The 17,106-nt window shown below is 41.2% G+C and overlaps 1 protein-coding gene across 1 annotated transcript; it reads left to right on the forward strand.

Moving 5' to 3' along the window:
- Window positions 1–253: 253 nt before the first annotated feature.
- Window positions 254–16,036, forward strand: LOC104957611 (rotatin). Its single transcript, XM_010785256.1, has 18 exons — window positions 254–304; window positions 1,162–1,328; window positions 2,084–2,303; window positions 4,296–4,424; window positions 4,969–5,079; window positions 5,841–5,999; window positions 7,000–7,077; window positions 7,973–8,156; window positions 9,234–9,322; window positions 9,409–9,496; window positions 9,782–9,986; window positions 10,349–10,439; window positions 10,677–10,827; window positions 11,421–11,558; window positions 12,658–12,848; window positions 13,468–13,573; window positions 15,229–15,326; window positions 15,926–16,036. The coding sequence occupies exons 1-18, from the start codon at window positions 254–256 to the stop codon at window positions 16,034–16,036; spliced, it is 2,367 nt and encodes a 788-aa protein (XP_010783558.1).
- The last annotated feature ends 1,070 nt before the right edge of the window (window positions 16,037–17,106 follow it).

A 17,106-nucleotide genomic window follows, 5' to 3' on the forward strand; every position in this document is an offset into this window, starting at 1 on the left:
CCACACACACAAGCATCACACACACATGCACCACACACACATGCACCACAGACACATACACCACACACACATGCACCACACACACATGCACCACACACACATGCACCACACACACATGCACCACAGACACATACACCACACAAATACACAGACACACACACATGCACCACACACACATGCACCACACAAACACACAGACACACCTGTGATGCAGTTGGCGGTGTAAACACACAGCAGCTCCAGCACTGCCTCCATGGTCGGATCGTCCAATAGGAGCCAAGGCCAGAGAGAAAAGACGGCCAGTGTGAGACGAGCACCTGTAGCCACCACCTAGACACACACACACATGGATTATACACACACACACACCAGTGGTTAGCTTGTGAAAGTTCTGAAGACATACACTAAACGCTCTGAGAACAACATGCAATACTGTCGGACACTTAATTTTATTTTAAATATTTTAACTAAAGATTGAGATAAAACTAAAGGATTAGAAATGACTAAAACACACACTTTTTTTAAGCAGTAAATCCAAAACAACTGCAGAATTAACACTTACACACACATGTACAGTGGGGGAAAAGTATTTAGTCAGCCACCAATTGTGCAAGTTTTCCCACTTAAAAAGATGAGAGGCCTGTAATTTTCATCCTAGGTATATCTCAACTATGGGAAAACTTGCACAATTGGTGGCTGACTAAATACTTTTCCCCCACTGTNAGTATCGCTGACTTAAAAGAAGGTTTTGCCATAATCATCTAACTATAACTCCTTAATTTAGTTTTAGCAGAAGATTGTTTGAGTTACTTTTAGTTTTGGCAGGTGGAAAGTGGCACTGTTTTCCTCTAGGTGAGTTTGAATGTCTTCATGCACAAGGTTTCATTAAATAAACTAGTAGCCAAGATAAAGCCATGACAGTAATTTAACAATAACTTGATAACACCTTATTATAAGAAGGTAACTACCATAATACAGATGATCCTCTCACAACCTTTTTTCTTTTTCACGCTGTTATTGACTCCTAAACACAAGAGAGACAACAGTCAACACTTAACTCTTACTCTTTCTTGCCTCTCTGTGTTTCTGTCATCATAACATTACAATTATTAAATCCATAATGATGGACCAATGCAACATTCTTATCCGTCATTTATCCAGGAGTCAGCGTCCCTCCTCAGTCTCCTGCTCGGTGTGGAGACCCAGACGTCCTCTCAGACCTCGGAGGAATCGGAGGAGCAGAAGAACCACGTCGGCCAGAGACTTCAGAGAGAGCTCAGCAGCTTCTTCAACACAATCCTGCTCCGAGTCACACACACCACTGACAGGTAGCAGGGACATCTGGAAAACCCCCAGACCCAGCCCTTTATTTTCAGCCCTTTGCACCTGGCTGGTTCATTTCTTTTATATGCAAGGCCTTCCTCTCTTATGTCTGTCTTTTTCTCGTGTCTCGCTCTCCCCCCCCCCTGTCCTCTGCTGCCTGTCACACACCACTAACAAGTACCAGGTGTTACTCGATAATATGAAGCACTTTCAACACTTTATTTCAGCACACCGCCATCTTCGGATATCACAGACAACACGTAACTCCCACGTAACACTTCACAACATCCGGTAACACTTCCGGTTCTTCACAATAAAACTCCAAGTGAACACATTGAACAGAAACACAAATAGTGCATGTAAGTTAACATCAGGGATATCACCGAGAAACATCTGACAAGTCACCGGACACACAGCGCTTTATGCTCAGCACTTTGTGTCCTGTTGCAATTCAAATGTAATATTTAACTTGTTCTAATTTGGGTTCATTTCTTTTAGATGCAAGGCTTTCCTCTCTCATGTCTGTCTTGTTTGCTCGTGTCTCACTCTTCCCAGACACAGGACCTTTATTTTTCAGTGTCCGGTTGCAATTTAAATATCATATTTAACATCATTTGGCTTTCAGAATCAGAATCAGAATACCTTTATTCGTCATACAGAGGGGAAATGTACACGTGTCACAGCTTAATGTTACCTACGAAGCATGCATCCTCTCTGATGCCTGTCTGGTTTTCTCTTGTCCTTCCCTCCCTGTGTGCAGGCTCTGTCTGGCGTTAGCGGGCCCGCTTCAGAGCCAGCTGGCGGTGCGTTTGCTCCAGAGTCTGAGGGTGTCTGACGCCCCGCGCTTCTACGGCCTCCCCAGCCTGGAGAGGACTCTGCTGGGCATGGTCCGCCTCACCGCACAGCCCGGATGGAGCTCTCACTGTGCTGACATGGAGCCCAAGATACTCTGCTCCAAGTACCTCAGCGGGCTGCTAGAGGTACAATACAGATTTATCAAACTCTATTTGTATAGCCCAATATCACAAAACACGTTCGCATCAGAATCATCAGAATCAGGTTTATTACCAGGTAGGTTGACACGTACGAGGAATTTGACTTGGTGTCCTGGTGCATACATAAAAGTAAAACAAAAATAAAAATAACACATTATTTTAACATTACAAAAAAACAAGACAAAATATAGTAAAATAGAAAGTGGGCTTTACAGATTAAAAACAAACAACAACATTGTATATGATAGTAACAGCAGAAGGAGAAAACAAAATAAGATACAAAAAAAGTCCATAAAACATCAAATTAATTACCATAACAATTAAATAAAATGGATACCATAAAATGGCAGCTCTAACTGAAGGCTTTTGTTAAAAATGTAGGTCTTCAACGCACTCAGGTTTGGACCCTCTCTGATTAAAATGGGAAGACGTCAGTCCTTATTAAACACAGACCATGCATACAAAGCACTCATGTTGAAAAGAGAAAAGCCAGATTTAGCCATTTGCTTAATTACATTTCTGGCCAGTTTAACACAGATTAAGAAACAGACATTAATTGACATGCAACAACATCACATAGTCTCTATAACTAACAATATGCTAACACATCTGCAAGTTGTTGATACAAACAAGCAAATCATTTTTACAACTATTTAGAACTCTTGCATTAATGTTACATAAATCTGGTTGAGTTTGAAAAAAACAAAATAGAAAATGTGTGAAATATGTTCCTCAGTTCAATCTTAAATAGGTCTTCTTGCTCTAAGCTGTAATGACTCTGTTTTCAGGTGTTAACGTGTTGCATGTGCTGCTTCCCTCTGATCTGAGCCTACAGACATGGTGAATAAAAGCACAGTGCTTCCTGAGGAATTAATTAGGTAAAAACGTGGTTACGGGACATGCATTGCAATCGGTACAAACCTCACTGAGTAGATATGCCACACTGTGAAGATGCTGATGAGATGAATCAACCTTGCCTATTCCATCTGTTCGTTGTTCACCGGTCCATAAAACAATACCGTAACACGGCGTTGCACCAGCTCGTGCACAGAGGTGTCCAAACCTTATTTCTGAGTGGAAACACCTCTCATTGTTTGCTGTAATGGGCAGCTTGTACGGACATGAATTAAAATGAAAATTGAAGGTTAATTTGGTTTTTCAGTCAGGATCTCTGGCGGCTGCTTCCATCTCAATGATAACAATGAACACATCACTCTCCTCCACCCTCTGACCCACCTCTCACCTGGTTCTCTCAGCGCTTTGGGGCCCTAAAGCTCCTCGGTCTGGATGTGCAGCTGCTCTCCGGCGCTGTCCCACATCCTGATCGCACATCAGAGCAGAATAATTAGTCTCAGCTGTATTTAGCTTTCCTTTCCATGCCGTGAGGTGCATGACAAGCAAACATCATCCCTTACCCTGACACAGGTGGTGCTTCTGATGTAGGAACATGAGACCGCATCACTTAGCTACTGTACCAAAACCAAATCACCTGCAGTTCTGTCAGTCAGATGAGAGCAGGTGGAAACAATAAAACACATTTTAAATTATTTTGATAATTGATGAATGTATAATTTTCCGGTCAGAAAAATCTGTTTTCAGTCTCAAACATTTAGATTTGCTGCTTTTTCTCTGTTTTAAATCATACGAAAGTGATTATTCTCAGGATTGGAGAGACATAACATGACATTAAGACATCACCTTTGATTTTTTAGTAGCTTGGATGGACATTTTTCTCTATCTTCTGACACTTTTACACCAAATTAATAATACATTCATGTAGAAAATAGTAGTCGGATTAGTCGTTAATTAAAATCATTTTGTTTCTGTTTTGCTGTTTGTGTTATTGTCATCAGGTCTCTTTCGGAATATAACATTTAATCTCAATGAATGTCCAATTTAAAAAATGAAACAAAATGAGTTGCAGTCCCTTGAGCTTTTATCCAATATGCCCAATATGATCCGTGTGTTTTCTCACAGGTGATCTCCTCGTTTTACGTGGAGTGGGGGGGAAACTCCATGTCCTTCATGGGGAAAGGTGTGACCAAGAACGCCGTCATCTGCCTCCTTCACCTGTCCCACGAGATGCTGATGGAGAACAAAGACAAGGCAAGTGTGGACAAACTGCTGCAAAGGTCTCTTATCTCATCTTTAGAAAGTGTGTCAGAGTTTAGAACAAAAACAACAGCTGATCAAAACAAAACAAACTAAAGCCTAAACAAAAATGTCTGTCAAATAAGGTGATACTCTGCCACACAGATAATCGTGAAGTTCAGCAGGTCACTTCATCAGCAGGAGATTTAGATAATAATTACTTTCCAGACTTCTTTTTAAAATAATTGCCATATGATAAGCTTTAAATCTTGAAGTGAGGCGATAGAGGAGTTTTAAAATAATGTTTATGAACCTATATGAAACCTAACTCTCTGTATTTAGTTCTAAAGTCCACTTTTTAATAGTTATTATTACTGCAAGCTTAATATAGGAGTTCAAATGTTGTTTGTTTTAGACTCAAATATGCCAGTTCAATCACTTAGGAGAAGCTCATAGACAGGGTACAACATCTAAGGAGATGCCAGTGTCTCCTTCTGTTTCTTATCTCATCTTTAGAAAGAGTTGTCCAATATTCCTCTCTCTGTTTTGTCTGCATCAGGACTTCATTTCCCAGTGGTCTTTGGGGAATGATGTGTCTTCTGAGGACACTAACCCCTCTCAGCTCGGTTTGGCCTGGCTCATCCCTCTGTGGGTCGACCGCGATCAAGAGGTACACACACCTTCTCATTTTCATATAAACTGTACTATTAAATCTCCATCTCAACTTTATAAAATCAAGTTTCTACATGTTGGAGTTTTGGGACACATTGAAACCCATGAGAGCTGCAGAAGAACTCGCAGACAAAAGGAAGCACCTGACGGCAAGTCATACCAACTCTCCGTCTGTCACTAAAAATAACTCGAGTCAGTCTGAGAGGCTTGTTGACAAGTTAGAATTCACCATTGTATATTTAAATGCTATTTAAATCTCACTGGTCCCCGGCTTGAGCCTCAATCTCAGGATCCATGTATCTGTGATCCTCTCCAGAATGGAAGTAGTCATCACATACAGAGCATCAACTAGTTCCTGAACAGTGTCCTTCACATGCTGATATCCAAGAGAGAGAGTTACACAGTCACAAGATGGAGGAATACCGGGTCTATTCAATGTTTACTTCAGATTAGCTCCACGTCAGAAATGAGCATGCTTGTCATATGTCTCTCTCCATAGAGGCTGAATCATCATGTTAATCACATAGCTATCATATGCCTCAAACAGTCCTGATGCTCTTCTAGGTAATCACACATCCTGTCATGTTCACAGCTACAGTTGGGATACCTTTGTGATCATGTTGGTCTCATGTTGGAAGAGGACATTCAGAATGTTCCCAACATTAGGTGTCCCATGTCCCACGTTTGTGAGTCAGTACAGCTTCACCGTATGTATTCACTCTTCTTTCCTACCCTCATCCCGTCTCGCTCTGGGTTCAGGTGAGGTTTTCCTCTCTGGGTCTGGGGGCCGCTCTGACCTCGGGGTCCAGCGGGTGTCAGGCTCTGTGTGCCAGCTGTCAGAACATCAGTGGAGGGTTGTGGGGAACGCTGCTCAACATCCTCCTGGATCAGCAGGAGAGCAGCATGGTCCGCAGAGAGGTAACATTTGGATTGTCTCTGTTTTAGTTTCTGACATTAATACAGTTCAATATATCTTTCAGTCACATTCTCAGTTTGTCCAGCTGTGTCAATACAATCCTGAATAGGTTTCAAGTATTAGTAACAGAGTACCACTCCAGGGCTAAAACAAATAGAACATGTAATAAAGATGGCCTACCTTAGAAAATAAGAAAAATAAATAACAAATAATAATAAACAATAATGAATAAAAGTAAATAAATATAAATTATAATAATAATATAAAACAATAATGATGGAGAGAGAGTACAAGTGACATACTGTAACATAGTGTTAACAATTCTTACTGTATTAGTAAATGCTCAAACGCTTGATTCATGTATTTTCCTGTAGGCGTAATAAATATGTTATTTGCTCCATGTGGTCCCACACTCTCTGAATCCAGCAGTTATAGGTGGGTGGTTCTGGTTTCAACCATTTAATGGTGATGCACTTCAGGGCTGCCGTCAATACAATTCTTAATAGACATGCCTTAGACCTCTCTTCTCGACTCAGGTACATTTTATTTTTTAATATATGAACACAATATCTATTGTGTGTCGGTCTGTCCCAGGAGAGGGATCCCTCCGCAGTAGCTCTTCTGGGAGAAGGAGGTTTCTTTCTGTACACACTGAAAAGCCCCCTGGTTCAAATGTGTACATTGGATATTTGATCTGCAACTCTGCTCTTCTGCACAACCCAGACACATTTGAGTTTGAACAGGAAATGAACTGTGGACTCTGAGGAGCTGAACATGTGCCTAGACTGTTGTCTGTATTACCAGCCAAAAGCAGGCAGATGGCACTGTTGCTGATGCAGTGTGTGTGTGTGTGTGTGTGTGTGTGTGTGTGTGTGTGTGTGTGTGTGTGTGTGTGTGTGTGTGTGTGTGTGTGTGTGTGTGTGTGTGTGTGTGTGTGTGTGTGTGTGTGTGTGTGTGTGTGTGTGTGTGTGTGTGTGTGTGTGTGTGTGTGTGTGTGTCCAGGCTGCATTCATCCTGCAGAACTTGCTGGTGATGCCCATGCCTGCCAACGCAGAGGAGGCCAAGGACTCCCACTGGCAGGTCAGCCGCTCTGCCAATCCGTTGAAAAGCTTTTATAGACCATGAACTGTTTTCTCTCTTTCAGTTTCTCTCCCTTCCCTCCCCCCTCCTCACACCCTCCTCTTGTTGGAGCTACAGGGTCAGATCAGGGTTGTTTGCTAGAACTGAAGCTCTACTGGGGCGCTCGCATCCAAAATAACACATTTTAAATCTCTGTCAAAACACCAATAGCATCCTAATTTGGAATTCCATAACTCTTTAACCAGTTCTTTCCATAAAAAAGGCTAATCAGGACAAATATATAAAGCTCCAATCAGGTTAAGAAAGAAAGAAAGCAGTGGCTCTTACAGTTGAATAAAAAAGAACATGCTATTTAACTTAAGCTATTTCAGTATTGTATGTATTGTATTGTAACTGCAGCAGTGTATTTTCTGTGATGTTTCCAACTGATAGATCTACTGCAGTTGTTAAAGCAAGACGACAATGAATCTAGAATATTAAGGGGAACAAATGAAAGTGTTTCTGTTTCTGCTCTGGGGACGAAATATTGTATATATAGCAGGCCATGCACTGAGACCCTGGACATTCAGACAAATCGGACGAAGAACATATTTACTTCCACACGAGGAAACTAGAAGTGCAACGATTCTGACTAATTCACATTTTTGAGGACTCATTCCTATAGCCCTCTACTCTATATCCCTTTCTCATCTAAAGCTGGAAAGTACATTTTAGTTTGAAAATATATCTAGTGATCTCTCAGACATTATAAACAGTCTACGGTTCGGACAGAGTTCAACACAGAGCCCAGATGACTTTACCTTCAACCTTTTTCTCACCTCTGTTCCTTTTTGCCCAGTAAAATCTCAGTAGAAGTCCTAAAAACAGTTTGATGAAGACTCCTCTCCTCCTGCAGCACCCCTGTGTCCATGATGAAGAGTCGGGCGTGTCTCTGGTGGGTCTTCCAGCGCTGCAGGCTCTTCTGTATCACTGTCAGTACTTCCAACATGTGGCTCTCTGCGCCTCCAAATGTTACCGAGGCCGGCTCACCTTCCACCTGCAGCCTCGGGCCGGGGGACCCCATGAGAGCCAGTCACTGGGTAGGGTTTATTTACATGTCTCATTATTCATCAAAAAGTTCCAAGTGTTTTGGTGTTGTTGTTTTGTTTCTTTCCGTGAACTGTCAAGTGGGAACTAAGTATTTTTGTGTACGGTTTTGTGTTTCTCTTATTTTCCTACGGTACTCTTATGATTGGCTGTGAATAAGAACTATTTATTTGTTTTGAGAAAGGGGCAGGTAATATCAGATTATGTTCTTCTCCCTGCTTCTTTTCGGGTACGCCGTGTTTATAGAGACATGTTTTCTAAATAATTGTTATACATTAAGTTATGCATACCATGAACGGAACAAATGAAATGAAATGTATTGTATAATGTATTTGTATCTGTAAAAAACACAACTGTGTGTATTTGCATGTACCTACTGTATATAAGAAGCATGTGCATGCATACAAAAACCAGAGTGGAAAACTGAATTTCATCAATAACTTAAAGTGGACCTATCATGCTATATTTGAATAATATAGTGTAGGGCCATACCTATATAAGGCATATTTATACTTTTTATTTTTCAAAATACCAAACAGATCATGCATTTTAGCCATTCCTCATTTTGCTCAATGTAACACTGTCTTTTCATGGGCTGATTCTGTGAGAACAGCACCATCTACAGGCCTGGCATATGTACTACAGCGTCTCCAGCGCTTTCCAACGGCAATGTCCGTGGCTGTCTCCTCCTGATTGGTGGAGTTGGCCCAATAGCCGTAGCGCCACTTCTGTGACCTCATAGAAGTGTTCAAATCTGGATCAGTCTGTATCAAATCTGTTGCAGCCCCTTTTTAAGAGATTTGGGTATGGAGGAGGGTTGTGTTTTCTGACACTTGGTGAGTTCCCTGGGACACATGTTCATGTAGAAAAGACGTACAAAAGTGCATTTTGCATGATAGGTCCCCTTTAAGATAAAATACAGTTGCCCAGTTTACAGTTTCAGTTGCACTTTTGATGAGAACATGTACGTTGTTTTGTATAGTTTATATAAATACAGAAGTATTTTTCAGTCATAATTTGTCCGCAGTTAATTCTATTAAAGAAAAGAATGTGTCTTCATGTGTGTTTAGACTCTGAGAGCTCTCTGTGGATTTGGAGATGTGACCCCCCTGTGGACTCCAGCAGGCCGTCCAGCTCGCTCTCCACATCCAGCACTGTGGTAACACCTTATACCTTTATACCTTTACACTTACATGTTCATGATGTCATGCATCCTTCCTCACATCTTTATATTCTGCGTTACAGATAAGGGCTTCAGGGCCACACACCCCGAAGAGTCCCTCCCCACTGAGCGTCACTGAGGACGCTCCAGCCAGCAGACTGACGGCTCAAGGTACACATGCCTTCACTGTTATAGTAACACATTATGGTTTAGTTCTTTGTACTTTCAGAAACCCGGTTGTGGGCAGTGATATTTAAAAGGTCCACACATTTGTGTTTATATTAAATAACTCGGAGAGAATGAGAAATACTTTCTGGTGAAAGAAGGTCTTGCCAGAATAATTTTTGTTATCCTGGCAAGACCTTGGACAGTGGATCAAAAAAGGTATGGCCAGGATAATGAATTAAGAATAATAAGTAATTGTTCTTATTATCTCGTGTCTCTCGTGTCTCACAGGTCAGAGTGAGACGGACTCCAGCGACTCGTTGACTTCGGCAGATTCCCGACACGGCGACCAATCGACGGCCGTAGATCCCGTATCGATGGTAACCCCAGATCTGATGACGTCTCACTGCGGCCTGCTGACCAACCTGCTGTCCATCCTGCCCGAATTCACCCTCAGCGCCGTCACACACCATCACATCCTGCGCGCTCTGGCCAGGTGAGAGTCCCCCCCTGCAGGGTGGGAATCAGGAAAACACCCCAGAAGGATGTGTTTGTGAAATGAGTGGGAACATATCGTTTTATGGTCATTTTTAAATAACTATAAAAGATGATATAAATAAACATCTATGGTTATTTGACTCAGTAGAGTGGGTATTTCTTCTTCCTTGAATCCAGTCTGGTGATGAAATGAGAGGATTGAAGTTTAAATTGAACACTGAGCTCTTTAAACACACAGTATTTATTAATGATGTATATATATATTTGACTCTGTAGAGAATACATGTTGATTGTAGCCTCGATCCCCTCTAGGTAGTTTCTTACACACACATTTCCCATCATGCTCCTCTTCCTCCTCAGTCTGGTGGATGTTCGGCCGATCGAGACGTGTCTCAGTGAGCTGAAGACGCCCAACGTGCCACCAGGAGAGAGAGAAGACATCAAGATCCAGGTGAGACACTCTGCCAGGTTTTCAGAGTTAAGACAGTGTGTTGGTACAGCACAGTGCTTCAGGTCTAATGAGGTCACACACAGATTTAAGAGTGGGTGGAATACTCAAAAAGCCTATTCTTAGTACAGAAACTTAATTGTATATGTTCTCTAACCTTAGCTGCTTAATACATGTGTGCATTCTGTCTGCATGCGTGTGTGTGTTTGACCTGTGAAAAATGTCTTGTGTGTTTTCTAGTTCGTGACACAGCTTCAGTTCCTGTCCGGCTTCTGCAAACTGCTGGGGTCATGTGTCACCGTGAGCTCGCAGCTGATTGGTCAGATGGACTTCCTCAAACAGCTGCTGACGGCTCTGGTTGCTGCGCTCATGCTGGATATCAAAGGATTAGGTCAGAACAATTATTGTGGTTATTTTTGTTTATTCATACTTAAGAGTATAAGAAAAATTTAGAATATTAAGCAGCCGAGGTCATGGGTCAAACCTGGCTTGTAATATACCCTCTCTATGAAATAGCAGTGAGCTTTATTAAAAATAGAGTTTGCATAATTTATCAAAGTTTCACAACAAAGCAGTTAATCAAAATTGACATGGACGTTTATTTTTGTTCGCAAGAAAAGTTGAGATCCATTCAGATTAATATCGGTGCTGCGTGATGTGGTATTTTACTGCTTGTTGTTGTTTAAAGGGCTCAAAAGTATATAATTATTAATCAGATTATTATCACATTAATTTGTTTCTCCGTTTAATGTTGCAGCTGGTACGTTTATTTTGATCTTTAATAATGGTTTGTAGATTTTAGCTTGTATTTTTAAGTAACTCACACAGATCTAAGTACAAGACTTAAGTACATCTCTTGGGTAAATGTACTTTCTGCCTCCCACACGTCTCCCTCTCTCCCTGCAGTATGTCGCACAATGTGATCTCTGTGTGTGTGTGTGTGTGTGTGTGTCACAAAGTGTGTGACTCAGTGTTTCCTCTCAGACGCAGGTTCCCGGGTGTGTGTGTGTGTGTTCTGGGCCGACGTGTTGACGCTCCTGGCGACTCTGGTGAGGAGGGACGTCTCTGCAGCGTACCCATCTGTCTCCGCTGCGCTGGGGAGGCGCTGGCACACATTTGCAGGTACACACATACACACACAAACACACACACACGCATGCACGCACGCACACACACACACACACACACACACACACACACACACACACACACACACACACACACACACACACACACACCCTCACCCTCTGTCTGTCTGTCTGTTTTTTTTTAACGTTTTAACAACTGCACAAAACTCTAGCCAAACAGAGAAATGCTTCTGAAGGTTAGTACTGTGTGTGTGTGTGTGTGTGTGTGTGTGTGTGTGTGTGTGTGTGTGTGTGCTCTCTCTCTCTGTCTGTCTGTCTGTCTGTCTCTCTGTCTGTCTCTCTCTCTGTCTCTCTGTCTCTCTGTCTCTGTCTCTCTGTCTCTGTCTCTCTGTCTGTCTGTCTGTCTCTCTGTCTCTCTCTCTCTCTGTCTCTCTCTCTCTCTCTCTCTCTCTCTCTCTCTCTCTCTCTGTCTCTCTCTCTCTCTGTCTCTCTCTCTCTCTGTCTCTCTGTCTGTCTGTCTGTCTCTCTGTCTCTCTCTCTCTCTGTCTCTCTCTCTCTCTGTCTCTCTGTCTCTCTCTGTGCACCCATTATGGATCATTAATCACCATTTATCCTAATAGATTATTGTCTTTTTAGAAGGCGTTTCATTGAGTTTAAAAACATGTTTTCCAGATTCATGAATGACTGATAACTGTTATTAATTCTGCTGATTGAGCTAAATACCCAGGATTAGCATTTAATGTGTAATTTTGCACAGACAAAAACCCCTCATATTCTATCATATTAACGTCATTACTGTGTGTATTAAGTTCCCTGAACAGATGCTGCTTGTGGATAATTGCATCCCGTCCTTACAGCACCTTATCTTCCTCTGTGACTAATGGCCCAGCAGGGAGACGTGATGAGTCCAGTGAAAGATGAAGCTTTTGTTCTGCTTGTATTTATGTCTCTGTGTGCTTGTTTATGGCATCTGCGTGTCTGCATTGAAATGATGAGTGTGTTCACGGACAAATATCAGGGGATTTAAACCAATGGATGTGCCGTTTGGTCTCGCTGTGATTCAGAGTGATTATTAATGCTGTGTCATTCAATAAAAGAACAACTCACTCTTCTTATTTTCCCCGTGTGTGTAGGAACGTTATCAGTGTGTGTGGCGGAGGAGTTGGCAGACTCTGCTCTGCACACAGCGGCTCTGCAGTTCCTCAGCACGGTTTTCAGCGAGGAGACAAAGGGTGCAGAGGTCACAAACTCTAAACATGTCTCCGCTTTGTGGGACATTTTAAACGGTCCCTCGGCCAACCAGCTGTGTGACCTTCTGCTGCAGGTACGACTGTCTAGACTCGGCGTTATTATTGGAGAATAAGTAGGGAAAAATGTTGTCAAAACTAAACAAAAAAACGTTTTCCTTCGAGAAAATCTAATTTCAGCACATTTCAGCATCAAGGACTTTTAAAGTACTACACAAAGTGCTCAAAAACACATTAGAAAAGAACATTAGAATACAATGAAAACAAGTCATTAAAAAGCCAACAGAATACACAATACAAACCGGCTATTTCTAAAATAAACATTGAACCACAGAAGCTGAACAGACTTGACCTTCCAGGAGATGGAGCTATTTGGAAATAATCCTTTCAGTTCATCCTTGATTTGTTTTGCTCTTCAGCTGTGATCTAATGTTAACCAATAGGGCTTATAATCATTATTATTATTACACACATCATCATATATTATAATAATTAATAATAATATGTTGTGTGGTCGTGAAAGAGGATTTTAATTGATCTTTGAATCAAAGGATTTAATCGTTATTACCATTTCTTTACCCAACCATACATGTTATATGTACACAAAGCTATGTACGTCTGAGTCATTAGATGCTATCTTTTGAGCGTCTGTGATTTTGTTGAATAATAACGTTCCCTCTTTGTCGTCGGATGCAGAGTTTGGACAAGAGGACTTTTCAGGATCCTCTGAAGAAGCCGACAGCCCGAGCTCTGATGGCGCTGTTATCGTGCAGCCGCTCCGCTCAGAGCCACGCAGCCAAAGGTAAATCCCCCAAACTCACTGTGCACACGGGGAAACCTGTTGAAAAGTGAAAAATGGGTCACTAGATTTTTCTCTGGGGGTTCCCCATAAGTCATGTGATACAGGTCATAGAGTGGAAAGCGTTTCTTGAACACTGCGTCTATCTTTACAACCAGAAATTTCTATTTTTTGTTATTTGAAATGTAGATGTATTAACATACACAGTCTCACAGTTTTGTTCGCCCCTCTTTTTTATTCTTTATTAGTTATTTTCTCACATTCCCCTTTACATCCAATAGTACTCCAATTTAAATGAACGGTTTCTTTTTCAGTAGCACTTACATACACCAAACCTTCCAGTTATATTCCTATCAATATTCTGAAGGCTTTTACAGAAGGGTTTGCTCATATATCATTCATAGCCTGAATTATATAACATGTTATACCTAAAAACATGGCGAAAATTGATATTTTAGGGTCAGTATTTTCAGATTTATGGAGTGATAAAAAGAGATATCCAAAATCCCTTCTGTAAAAGCCTCAGATTCTAATATGACTACAAAATGAAACAAGAATTTTGAAACTGGCTTTATCCAAAGTTCAGATTTGTGTTCCTGAAATGTGTTAAAATATGCGCATATTTAATGAGAATATGGCTCATTTGCATATTTAAACATGCTATTTCAGAAAGCTTGTAATACAAACAACAATTTTCTTAATGTAAGTCATTATCTGGAGACATTTCTAGCTGATATCTTTAAGTTAAAAAAAGTACCCTATTCACCTGTAGTGTCTCGCCTTAACAAGGAGTCACAACATTTTTTAGGTCTCAAATCCTAAAAATGAATTAACAAAATGTATAGAAGTCAAATCAATAATAACGCTGTTCACTGTCTTATGAGGCAGTATTCACGGTTCGCACGGATCATTAAAATCTTTGAAATGTGGTGATTTCAGGGGGAAGAATCAAGGCATATGAACACTTTGGAAAACAGAACCGCGTCCATGAAAGACCATTTCGTCTACTTTAATTGAGAAGGCAATGTGAATCTGCTTCAGGACAGAACTCAAATAGATAGGGAGAGTTTTTCTGGTCAATTAAGCAGCTATTTCTGTTTGTTATTTGAAATTTGGAAGCATTAACATATTCTGTCTCACCGTTTTTTCCCCCCTCTTAGAGGTGTCTTTTGGGGTAAAAAACAGAACGTTTGGGGCAGTATTCACGGTTCCCACGGATCGTTGAAATTTGGTGATTTCAGGGGGAAGAATCAATGCATATGAACAATTTAGAAAATAAATACAGGTCAATTAAAATGAATGTTGTCACTGTCAATCTCTACTTTCATTGAGAAGGCAATATTAATCTGCTTCAGGATTTATATCAGGGTAACGAACAAGAGTTTATTTGTTCTTTTCAGTTTTTATTCATTTATTTCCTACATATTCATACATAATAAAACATTTTAAAATAAAATAAAGACACAACAGAAACCCCCCACAGTCCTTAACAAAGACAGTCAGAAAGCTTTAAAGACATCACCTTTCACAATCGTAAGCAAATCTAGAGTTTTCTCAGACACACTTTTAATGTAGAGTTTCTTGATATCTTAATGTAACGGCTCTTTTATTGCTAAGTGAACAACACAAATTCCCACATCCTTTTCTCTTTGTCCCAGCTGGTCTTATTGACAGCTGTGTGGAGCAGATGAAGAAGACTCACTCTCAGCTCCACCTCGAGTCCATCCGACCCGGGAAGGCTTCCCACCGCAGGAAGGTGAGCGGAGACTGGATGGAAACTTCCACAGTCAACATTTCTAGGCCTGTTGAAGTTTCTGGATAAATATTATGATTATGAAGTCTCAGTCCTCTCTATTTTATGGAGCATTAACGATGTTTTAAACGTGAACATGTAAACCAGGGGTGTCCAGACTGTTTTCACCACATACAGAAAAATATACAAAGGGCTGGGCCGCTCACTAGAGGTGATGCATATTAACTCATAAGTTATAAGTCGGCCAAATCCATCAAATGTAAGCAAGTAATGCTTAATCAGCGTACATCACAGCTCTCCAGAGGGTTTCAATTGTTTGGTTGGTAGCTCATTCCTTAAAACAGAAGCCTCAGATTGATTATCATAAGAGGAAATATGAAGGGTCTATTTCTTTAATTGACTGAATTTATTTGAAACGTGGGCTTAATATCAACACATGAATACTTCTGTGAAATATCTGTTTACATCTATATTTGAGAAGTAAAAGACAAGCACAAGTTTCATTTGAGGGCCATACTGCATTATATATTTTTAATTTTCTGAGAGCCGATTCAAAAGTAGCACACCCCTGATGTAAACACATTCTCTTTCTATATGTCCAGGAGGAGGGCTATTTGAAGGAGGTGAAGCTGAGTGTGGAGGTCCTCCGAAGCGCTCTCTATCTCAACGAGGAATGCAAAGTGAGCGCCTGCCTTTTAATTCCCCTCTGCTGATTGTTTTTTAATGGGAGCACCAAGGCTGGCTTCTGCAAATGAGATCCACCTAAATGTCCCTGGCCTTGCTAAGTTTAGCTCCCCAAACCCTGTAATGGCTTTACTTACGGAGCATATTAGCCGCTTCTCATTTTCTAAGTGGCCTTTCAGTCTCTGCTCGTTGCTCTTGGGCTAAACAGCCGCTGCAGTTTCTTATTTTCTACCTCCCTGTGAGTATCTTTCACCTCAAGAAAACATCAAAGCTTGTTATGTTGATTACTGCCATCTGTGTTTGTGCTGTTGTATAAATCTGAGTTCCTTTGTGCATCTGTAATCATGTACACGCCTGTATGTGGGCTTTTACATACAGTGGGGCAAAAAAGTATTTAGTCAGCCACCAATTGTGCAAGTTCTCCCACTTAAAAAGATGAGAGAGGCCTGTAATGTTCATCCTAGGTATACCTCAACTATGAGAGACAGAATGGGGGGAAAGAATCCAGAGAATCACATTGTAGGATTTTTAATGAATTAATTGTTAAATTCCTCGGTAAAATAAGTATTTGGTCACCTATAAACAAACAAGATTTCTGGCTCTCACAGACCTGTAGCTTCTTCTTTAAGAGCCTCGTCTGTCCTCCACTTGTTAACTGTATTAATGACACCTGTTTGAACTCGTTATCAGTATAAAAGACACCTGTCCACAACCTCAAACAGTCACACTCCAAACTCCACTATGGCCAAGACCAAAGAGCTGTCAAAGGACACCAGAAACAAAATTGTAGACCTGCACCAGGCTGGGAAGAGTGAATCTGCAATAGGTAAGCAGCTTGGTGTGAAGAAATCAACTGTGGGAGCAATTATTAGAAAATGGAAGAAATACAAGACCACTGATAATCTCCCTCGATCTGGGGCTCCACGTAAGATCTCACCCCGTGGGGTCAAAATGATCACAAGAACGGTGAGCAAAAATCCCAGAACCACACGGGGGGACCTAGTCCATGACCTGCAGAGAGCTGGGACCAAAGTAACAAAGGCTACCATCAGTAACACACTACGCCGCCAGGGACTCAAATCCTGCAGTGCCAGACGTG

Source organism: Notothenia coriiceps, unplaced genomic scaffold, assembly GCF_000735185.1.
Source record: "Notothenia coriiceps isolate Sejong01 unplaced genomic scaffold, NC01 NC01_scaffold00027463, whole genome shotgun sequence".
Taxonomy (NCBI): Eukaryota; Metazoa; Chordata; class Actinopteri; order Perciformes; family Nototheniidae; genus Notothenia; species Notothenia coriiceps.

Bases quoted from the DNA above. Each gene is read 5' to 3' on its own strand.
- LOC104957611 (XM_010785256.1), top strand. From the start codon at position 254: ATGGTCGGATCGTCCAATAGGAGCCAAGGCCAGAGAGAAAAGACGGCC. The intron at 10,440-10,676 runs GTGAGACACTCT...TGTGTTTTCTAG, and splicing joins GAGAAGACATCAAGATCCAG to TTCGTGACACAGCTTCAGTT. The intron at 10,828-11,420 runs GTCAGAACAATT...GTTTCCTCTCAG, and splicing joins GCTGGATATCAAAGGATTAG to ACGCAGGTTCCCGGGTGTGT.